General features: G+C 34.7%; 1 protein-coding gene across 1 annotated transcript; it reads left to right on the forward strand.

The window, feature by feature from the left end:
• The first annotated feature begins 7,382 nt into the window (after positions 1-7,382).
• On the forward strand, positions 7,383-9,982 carry LOC122274202 (small nuclear ribonucleoprotein Sm D2). The gene is made up of 6 exons (XM_043083209.1): positions 7,383-7,556; positions 8,004-8,038; positions 8,226-8,250; positions 8,889-8,966; positions 9,466-9,570; positions 9,675-9,982. Exons 2-6 carry the CDS (start codon positions 8,034-8,036, stop codon positions 9,789-9,791), a joined length of 330 nt encoding a protein of 109 aa, XP_042939143.1. The 5' UTR covers positions 7,383-7,556; positions 8,004-8,033; the 3' UTR covers positions 9,792-9,982.
• Positions 9,983-10,749: the final 767 nt, after the last annotated feature.

Genomic DNA, 10,749 nt, shown 5'->3' on the forward strand with positions numbered 1-10,749 from the left:
ATATAAACACAGACACAGACTTCAAAATTTTTATCAATATAACTACCTTTGCATTTAATTTTATCAATATACAGCTCTCTCTGGTTCATCGTTAAAGAGCAAAACAAGCAGACATCCAAAAAGAGCAATTCATTGGCTCGTGTCCAAACAAAAATACAGGTAAGAATGGAAAGAAACAGAAACATCAGCTATTATGGTTTCGTGCCTATCCCTGGAATATTCTGCTTTGATGAAATCGACCTCCCTATTATTCTGAAATCGACCTCCCCATTCCCACAAAGCAGGCTCTGATGAAAATTAGCCATTTATTCACTGTACGTACCTTGTGCAAAGTTAAAAAGTGGAGTAATGAATTACGCACCTTGTTACCACCGTTTAGGGCGAGGGTTAGGGACGGGATCTCAAGGAGACATGGAAGGGGAGGGAGGGTTAGGGTTGGGAATGAGAGGAAAGGGGAGGGAGAGCACGGTGTCCCCTATGAAATACCAAACGCACCGTTTCGTGCAATTTACATGGCATTTAGACTTCAACTAAATGCAGCATTTTAGAATAAATAAAACGGTGCATTTGACTCCACGTAGGATGTCGTTTGCGGGGAGGCCTCCGTTGTGCCTGCATTTAGACTTTTCGTAATAATGCATCCTACCCAGAGTTGTGCTGCTTTTTAAGAGTAATTACTAATTACTTCTTAAGTACGAACGAACACACAGCGTTTCAATCTTATCACAAAATGTCATGTCAATTGAATTGAGTATATTTTACATAAACAATTTTAGTTATATGATATTCTATGATAGAAGGGGAGCACACGTTGACTTAGATTTCAAGTGTTATTAGAGCACTCCCAATGATTTTGTAAAATTTTTATGTAAAATTTGAATGTATTTGGAAATTACATAAAATTTGTAAAATTACAAAAAACCCTATTTTTATGTAAAATTTGAATAAAAGTAACTTAAAGTTGCTTTTAGCGGATCGTGTATTTGGAAATTTATTTTCCATTTTGCTATAGTGTTTAGCTACCTGTAGCATAAACTGTACACAAATGTAAAAATATTTTATTTATTTTTTCTCTTTTCATGTACTTTATTTCCTACAATAGTTTCTCTCTCTTTGTATTTTTTTCTCCAACAAATTATTAAATAATATAATATTTAAATGATATAAAAAAAAAAAAGATAAGCTGATGTATGACATATTATAAAAGTTAGTATATAAAATAGCAAAAGTGAGTTTTGGTAATATATTTTAAAAGATAAGATAAATAAATCTGAATTGGGAGTACTCTTAGGATGTCTTCTTCAACTGTTTCTCTTATATAAATAACTAGGGTGTTATTACTGCTATTGCTGAAAGTTACTGTTAGTTATTTTTATGTGTTTTTTTACATATAGTTTTTAATATTTTTTTTAAAAATCACTATATTATTAAAAAGAACTTACTTAATCATTAAATAAAAATAAATAAAAGCCAGCGGTAGCCCCTAGCATTTTCTATATAAGTACTATAGCACTATACCATGCACGTTCCTATTATTTAGAGGCCTTTCATTATCTTTGGTTCCTATTGTCAGACGTTCATGCCTCATGTTGTGGGCATATGCAGTCCATAACATACTCTATAGTCTATATGCTAATGTGGGAAACAGTATTTCAACATTTCATGACTTGATTAACCACAAGGAAAACCAACTATTCCAGCACATCAATTCATCACAAAAAATAACATTTTTCGATGCAATTTTTTTATTTTTTTGTTAAAGTCAACCTCATTGCTTGATGGATGCCAAAGTTGGGATACATTTACTTTTTTTTGCGTTGAAACGGAAAAAACGTCAATATTTAATTTTTTTTTTTTTTTACACTACATCTTTCGCTGCAAATAACGTGGCCCGATGGAATGACAAATTGTTGCTTAAACAAATTAGTGACAACTTTTCACCGCCGCAACAACTCCTTTATTCACCGTAACTAAATTGTGGTGATTGTGCGCAACTGATGATATTGACCTTTTTGGGCGTTGATTTACTATTGGGATTAAATATTTGTGGTGAATTATTTTTTAGACAAAAAAGTAATAAGCGATAGAAATATTTCGGTTGACAATCTGATCTGTGGTTGCATAAACTTTTCCCCTTTGAAATGTCATCGACTCAAATGATCAAACACATATTTGCCTTGAATTTTTCATTAGCTGCAATTAGTGGTTTTTAGCAAAGTTTTAAAGCTCTTTTGTGGTGAATACTAATTCCATTGGAAATATTGTTTTGCGATAGACTATAAAATAAGAAAAATCATCGGAAATAGAAGGATAAAATCATCAAAAAGAGAAGGTTTATCTCGTTGGAACTAAAAATTGTCTTCAGGATCGGTCGATATGGTTATTACTTTTTGATCAACTCAATAAAACTGCATTCACTCTAATATGCTCAGTTTTATTCCTCTTTATCATTCCAAAATATTTTTGTTCCCAAATAATCAACAAATATTATAACAAATAATTGTCTCAAATAATGAGCATTATCTGTGTAGGTGTCACATGAGTATGTAACTTAACAACCTGAATGGTTGACTTTGTTACTTAGAGAATATTATTTTTTTTACAAACTATTAATCCATAGGCAATACAATGGCATGGAAAAAGACCTATGAAGGAGTATGAAAAAAACCTTCATAGGACACAATGCATGCATGCCAACACATGATATTAAATGTTAACAACCTTGTATTCATTGATGAACTGTTAAACTAAAGTCAAATAGTATAACATATACATTCCATCAATCCTATTACTTTAGCTTGTGATCATGATCATGACCTCTCATCCATATAATGTTGATAAGCTAACATAATTAACCTTATGGGCAAAAGTATATAATGGCAAAGCTACTTTGCTTGAAGTCATTAACTTGCTATATATTGACATTGCTCTTCGGACATGCCATATATGTAAGCTTTCAACCGTACGTCGACCACGTCATGGAATTTGTACCTAAGTTGCACGTTGGACATGCTAATTTCTCTTTAATTGACCACTCAAAAAGGTTACCATAAGTTGGGAAGTCATTGATTTCCACAATAAAGCAACATGCAGCAAGAATGTTTCCTTTGTGGAGGCATCATATGTAGCAACCCTGTTGTCCCAAAGATCGTTCAATTCATTTACCAAAGGTTGCAAGTACACATCTATTTCATTCCCTTGGCGATTTTAGACCAAGAATAATGAGAGAGGTCATTAAAAATGCCTCTTTCATACATAACCATGGAAGCAAGTTATACGGAATGAGGATCACTGGCCACATACTATAAGGTTTAGTCATATTATTGAAAGGGTTGTTGTCAACCCTAGCCTTCTTTGCACGAGGTTTCTTCCCCTTGTCTTCGATGGAAGGGTTGGGGGAATGCTTCCTTGCTGAGGTAGTTGGTAGCCGAATGGAAATACCGCAGCTAGCATGAATGGTGTGACTGATGAGAGAAAGATGCACTACTATGTTCTCCTCCCGCAGGAGAGCTTTCGAGAGAACAGCGAGTAGGTGCTTCTCCACTCACTTCTTGATGATGGCTATATGGCGCAGCTCCTTGGGAGTTGCCGTTGGTCGTAAGGTCTTGTCACTAGGAACAACACCCCATCAAGCCTTGATGGGGAATTTAGCCCATTTAATCGACAGAAATTCTCATCTCCGACCAGCCATAAAGAAGAACTTGTTGTTCCAATCATTGATTTTGCAATATTGTTGCTCCAATACGACAAAGGCATTCATCGCCCTGAAACTACAAATATATATGGCATGCCTTATAATATTATAGGTCAGGAGGAACTCAAGGATATTCAAGTCAACATGCTCTGGGTTAGAATTCAACAGCATGTGTCGCCACAAAATGCAATATCACATCAGGATCTGCCAAGTGTTTGGGTGAAGTTGGGAGGAAGCCAGCTCAAGATAGTCCAAGAATTCACAAACAGGGCAAGGGAAAGGCAACATCAGCCCACAAGAGAGCATGCCAGGGAATGGGGCAACGTGCAAAGCAGAACCGTTAGTGTCGACAGGCCTTCCCATGGCCTAGGAACCTCAAAAAGCACAATGTTTAGGATGTGGTAGGTAGAGATCAACCGTTGGAGAACGTGCCAATAAAGTCAAAATGTGAAGTGTCGCATGTCGCATCACATGATGAAGGGGAGCCTAGGGGCCCGACACATGGAGGAACAAGAAAGTGGAAGAGCCATCTCGCTTGGGAGGGAAGGATACCAAGCGACGACGGGCATGTAAGAATATGAAAGGAGAGGAAGGAAGGAATTCCCATCAGATTAGTCCGATGGAAATTGACGGGATAACTGTATGAGAGTTTTTTCCTTGGGCTAAAGGCCCAGAGTATGAGCCCAATACCACGAGAGGCCCATGCCAAACAAACAACCTATCAGCCCAATCAAAGGGTCCCTAGTTCTAAAATAGAAATTGGTCCATGACCTTGAACTCAAGGAAAACCCACCCTAACGTAGAGAAATGAGGAACACGCCATCTCGATGGAGCTTAATCACGTATGGCCTTAAGCAGACGGATGGGTGTAGATCGCAGAGAGTAAGGTGTAACTAATCCGGTTTTAAATAAAATTTGGGACCGAACCTGTATGAACCGATTTTACATTCTCAAGAACTGATTTCACACCGATTATCCCCCAAAATCGGTTCTTTTAGTTTTAGTGGTTTTGGTTTGATTCGGTTCGATTTTTCAGTTTTAATATAATATATATATAATATAATATAATATAGCATATTATAATATATAATACAATAGTGATAATATATTGTAATATGTTATAATATATAGTGATATAATATTAGTATAACTATTAATACAATAAACTATAGTGATATAAGATTTTAAAATTTAATAGTATATTAATTAGTAGTTTATAATATAAAATTATTTTATATATAATTATATATTATATATAAAAATTATATATAATATAAAAAATTAAAATATATATAAATTGGTCCGGTCCGGTCTGGTCCAGTTTTAGAAAAAAAAAAATCCAAACCGGACTAATTTTGACTGGTTTTAAGAAAAAATAAAATCAATACTGGACCGAACCAAATTCGATATTGGATCGAACCCACCAGTTCACTGATTTTTTTTTACGCCCTTAGCAGGAAAGCCCCTAATCCTCTGACGAATGGGAAAGGAAGGGCTTGATAGCGTGCATCCATTGGTCGAACAGGGTAAAGAGCCATGCCGCATTGAATGCGCCACCCCTAGAGGCCACTCTGCATTAACGAGCTTGACTGAAGGAACTGTTGCGAGGACACATCCTCATGACACAGGACATGGGCATCAAAGCCCAGAGATTGGGTATAAAAGGTAATCCCAGATACTAGGAACTTTTTGTGAACTTTCTACATACTTGCACTAAACTCTAAGATGATATTGATCTTGACATTGGAGACTCCCCGGCCACAATGACGGCCCCCGTTTCATAGCATTTTATTTGTATCCGTAGGCTAAAGATTGAAGACCCTAGTTGCTGAGAGTCCAATCCTAAGGCATGCAAAACACGACGTTAATACTTTTCTTCATGAAATTAAATAGATAAATAGAAATAGATGGCAATGAAAGGCCATAGTTTATTAAAAGCAAAAATATAATTTATTAGAAAGAGATCTCGTGTAAAAAAATAGCCCCGTCCCCCTCCCTCCCGGAATTCATCAATTATTTTTTACACCTCATTTCTTATATGCATCTAATTAAATTTCTAAACATAGTATAATAGTGTATTTCAACACATCTTGAGATTTTAATAAAAAAGAGTAATGCTAGGGGCACGCAGAAAGAGAGATCAAATAAAAGTAAACGGTTAGAAGAGTTCAAGGGGACTTCTTCAGCTTCTTCAACTTCACCACGAGATCTCTAGCGATAATATCTCTTCCAGTGAATAGATCTATGACTTTCATTGTACAGTAAGAAATAAGAGACTATAAAACAATCATACTACAGTGGATTTCCCTTTCCTAAATGCTCGTAGACATAGGAGTTATGTTGAACTACTTAAATCTGTGTATCTCATTTTCTATTTATTTTTCATACATTCATGGATTCATCCCCATGGATGTATGCACAGTCACTGTATAGTCACACCAGATCACTGCTGAGGGCTCCAGACCACATCATTGAGGTGAACTTACTCCAACTTCACTTCACTCCGACTTTGACTTGGCCATCCAACTCTGACTCCGCTCTAATATTGTACATATTTTATAAAAATATATGTGTTTTTCTATATATTAGTCATATAAATATAAATATAATTACATGTGTATAAACAGTAAAATACATAATAACATGTAATATTGTAATACTAATGTATAATAACATGTAACACTTCTGGTCAATGAATAAACACTAATATATGTAATAATAATGTATAATAACTAAAGTATTGATGATATAGATTTTATGTAACTATATCTTATATAATTAGTTAAAATCAATAATATATTAGCAGGAGCTAATTATTATAAAATAATATATTTATACTATAATATATATAGAATAAATTGACTAATAATAGTACGTTTAGTGTATGTAAACATCATACTATTTCAATATTATTACCATGTAACACTAAATTACTAATGTAGAAATACGTGTAACATGTAACACTAATGAATAATTAAAATGCATAATAAAATATAATACTAATGTATAAACACTAAAATGCATAATAACATGTAATATTATAACACTAATGGATAAACACTAATATATAAATTTATAATAACATGTAATACTAATGTATAATAACTAAAGTATTGTTAATATAAATTTTATATAACTATATCTTATATAGTTAGTATATTTCAAGTATAATAACATATAAATAGTAATGTATGATAACATCTAATACTAATATATAATAACTAGTGTATAATAACATGTATACGAATGTATAATCACTATTATAATAACATTAAATATAGGATACTAAGTCTTGTACATAATTAAATTAGAGAGTAATATAATAATATGTAATACTAATAAACCATTAAATACTATAGGAATAACTTATAAGTTAAAAATTAGTATAAAATATTATATTGAGTTAATAACATGTAAAGCTATAGTATAATAATATTGTAATTTGACTCTAGTTAAATAATAATTATTAATAATAAATACTAATAATTAAAATTAAGTGGTAAAAGAATTATAAGGACTGTAAATAAAAAACTTAAGGTTAAAACATAGATTAAAATTGATTTAGGATTCAGATTAGATCCGTAGGGTTTGAATTAGAATTTACAAAAAAATAAAAGCCGCCCAGCTCAAAAGGGCCAACTGTTAGCCCAGCCCGCAGTCCACTTAAAACGGCGGAACCGAATAGGGCTTAGTTCCCGAAAATCACTTTTCATTTCTTCTTCAATTCTAATTTCCAACCCTAAGAATCCAAGATCGCCGCTCGGCTTCCCAATCTCCCGCACGGCCTCTCGCGCAAAATCCCACCAGCGACCGCTCGGCCTCTCTCTCAGAGTTCCACCGCACGGCCTCTCTCTCTCTTCTGGTAAGCCCCCCCTCTCTCTTTCTTCGTTGTTTGGATGGATGCATTGTTGCCACTTTGTTAATAGAAGAATGGAATGATTTTGAGTGTTGAAGCTGTTGACCAGATCCTAGCAGCCACTGTCGCGTTCCCACTTATCCTAGCTATCATTTTGTTTTTCTTGAATCCATTCAATTCAAAACCTTTTTGAGTTTGATATTGATCTTACCTGACCACTTTTATAGAGTTAAGAATCCATCCTTGAGATCTCTTTCACTCGAAGAGATCTCTTTCCCTCACGCGACTCGTCTCGACAAAGTAGAAACCCCCCCAAAACCCTAACCCTAATCCTGTAAGTTCCTTAGCTTCAATATTGCCCCTACCGGTTTCCACCAGATTTTGATTTTCTTCATTTTAGCACCATTTTTTTTTTTTAATTTCTTAGTATCTAAGCTTTGTTTCCGTTTGCAGGTTCTTTTAGAGAATTGAATTAATCTCAAAATGAGGTAACTTCTGGTTTTCCGTTCCTTTCTTGGTTCTCTTTTAATTTTTGGTTCTTTTTTCTGTTAGGCGGTGAATTTGGTAGAGAACTAGGGCTTGCTAGTTGCGATTTGTGAATAGATCGAAAAGCATGGTTAGATTTTACTAATGTTCCTATTTTTATTTTTTTTTCTTCGTTTTTGTCTTTTGCAGTCGGCCAATGGATGAGGATGCCACTGTAAGTTATCTTCTTATAGATGCAAATATGTGTGTGTGGGTGTGTGTCTTAATTGTATTTAGCCCTGTTCGTGATGATATTTTGTTGTGCAATTTCTCCAGCATCGTTGAGGATTTTTTTTGTTGCTCCTAAGTAGTCACTTATTATTCTCTGTCTGACTAAAATGAGAATTGTTTGTACAATTTTTTAACTGTTTCTAATTTGTGGATTTTTTTTGTTGCTCCTAATTAGTCACTTATTATTCTGTCTAACTAAAATGACAATTATTTGTAGAATTTTTTAACTGTTTCTAATGTTATCTGTTACTCAATCGTTAATGTTGGAGCTGTTGCAGGTTTCTGAATGTTATTTCACCTTTGTGAGTTGTAAGCGAGCTGAAAAATTAAAAAATCTTGTATGGTTTATGAATAAAAACATATTAACTTAGAACTACAAAGTATTGTTGTCACTGGCACTGAATTTCAACAAAAGTTATATTGTTTTATTAGAATGTGTCACTGTGTTGTAGTGCAATCTGTGTCTGCGATAAGCTTTTTCAGTGGAGTCTAGCTCGCAGAATTTTTCCTTGTACCGATCTAAGCTTATCATTTCCTGCCTTTTCAACATAGAGTTCTGCTCAACCATACTGTTTGTGACAGGCTGGGAAGAATGAGGAAGAGGAATTCAACACTGGGCCACTCTCTGTTCTGATGATGAGTGTTAAAAACAACACACAGGTAAAATTGAAGATTAACAGCCTGTCATATAAGTTGCTCAGACTTATAGAAAAAATATATAAGTTGCTCAGACTTTAATGTTAAATTTAGCCCAAAAAAATGAATTGATTGTTTGATTGTAAAGAAAGGCTTGTGTAATGGATTAAGTACGATGTTATTGGTAGGGGGTTTTTTGGTAAACCCCAAAATTTGGTCGGCTGGGAACTGACTGGATTGGAATGCACATTGTTTGCTTAGTAAAGGTGAGTTGATTATCAGTATAGCCTGGTTTGAAAATTTAGGCATCGGGTGCATTTTTAAAATCACTGTTCTGTTGGTTTTGACCAGAACAGGGTAGTATTGTGCAAGTGACCCTGGTCCCATTTTTGGAATTCTCGAACAAATACTTTGGTTATTGGCTTGTGATATCAGCGTGAGTATACCAGTGAGATACAATTATTTAGTTAGATTTGTGTTCATGAGGACGCTGATTGTTTCCTTCTATCTCTTGCTTGTTAAGGTGCTAATTAACTGCCGAAACAACAAGAAGCTTCTAGGTCGGGTGAGGGCCTTTGATCGGCACTGCAACATGGTTCTCGAAAATGTCAGGGAGATGTGGACTGAGGTTAGTTGTTTTAGCAACGTACGGTGCCTCTAATTCCTGTCCGATGCCATTAGGTCTAGCAAACTATTGCTTATTTAAATATACATATTATGCTTTGGGTTTAGGTACCGAAGACTGGTAAGGGCAAGAAGAAAGCACATCCTGTCAACAAAGATAGGTTTATCAGTAAGATGTTTCTTCGGGGAGACTCAGTTATCATCGTCCTTAGGAACCCTAAGTGAGAGTTGCAGGATATCTTATGATCATCTGAAGTTGGACAACTTATTATGATGTGAATCCAGTTCATTGTGCGTTAAAATTTCACTTAGCTGAGGTGTACTTAACAAAAACCAGACGCCATCTGTTTTTTGTAGGACTAATTGTTACTTGCTTAAAGTATTCCTAATGTTGTTAATTGCGTGTTTGTTTTGCACAAGACTTGTTGATCACATGGTACTTGCCCTTATCATCGCATTTTTTAATGTCTGATCGGGCTAACAAGTGCTCCCACTCCCCCACCCAGCGCAGCGAGGTTTGGTATTGTGTTTCTGGATTCATATCTTTCCCAGTCTGTTGATTACTCTCTCACCACCCTCACCTTTTTCGAAAATCATTCCCAATTCATGGATTCCAGGTTTCCTGCCCCCAAGCATTGCAGCATTTCGTACTGCAAGATTTAAAAAGTTTGGTTTGGTCTATTTTTGAGTCTGTTCCTATTTAGGAAATGGACTATATGATGGAGCTTATACCCTCATATAAGTAATGTGATACAATCGTTAAAAGTTTCATCTTGAAATTAAGGTTTTGCTAAATTGGTGTCTTCTTGTAAGGAACAAAAAGTCTGGTTTGGTCTATTTTTCAGTCATTTCCTATTTAAGAAATGGACCATATGATGGAGCTTATGCCCTCATCTGATACAATCATTAGAAGTTTCATTAGAAACGAAGTTTCTTTTTGGGTGCATCTTCAGTAGATATTCTACTAGTAGATTATCTTCCCATTCTTCGTACAATCGTGTCGCAATTATGGGTCTTATCAGAGCTGTAATTGAGCCTGAACTGTTTTGAATGTTGAAACTTGAGTTGAGTAAGATATTCTCATGCCCAAGCTTGACCCTTAATACTCACAATAAGTATCATATGCAGCACGTAGTTTGATTCAGTTTGTTTATCATTTTTAAATTGTTTTTTAAATTTAATA

This window comes from Carya illinoinensis, chromosome 8 (assembly GCF_018687715.1).
Source record: "Carya illinoinensis cultivar Pawnee chromosome 8, C.illinoinensisPawnee_v1, whole genome shotgun sequence".
Classification (NCBI taxonomy): Eukaryota; Viridiplantae; Streptophyta; class Magnoliopsida; order Fagales; family Juglandaceae; genus Carya; species Carya illinoinensis.

Excerpts from the sequence above, each read along its gene's own strand:
- LOC122274202 (XM_043083209.1), top strand. Across the intron at positions 8,967-9,465 it reads GTGTTAAAAACAACACACAG|GTGCTAATTAACTGCCGAAA; the intron begins GTAAAATTGAAG and ends TTGCTTGTTAAG. Across the intron at positions 9,571-9,674 it reads TCAGGGAGATGTGGACTGAG|GTACCGAAGACTGGTAAGGG; the intron begins GTTAGTTGTTTT and ends CTTTGGGTTTAG.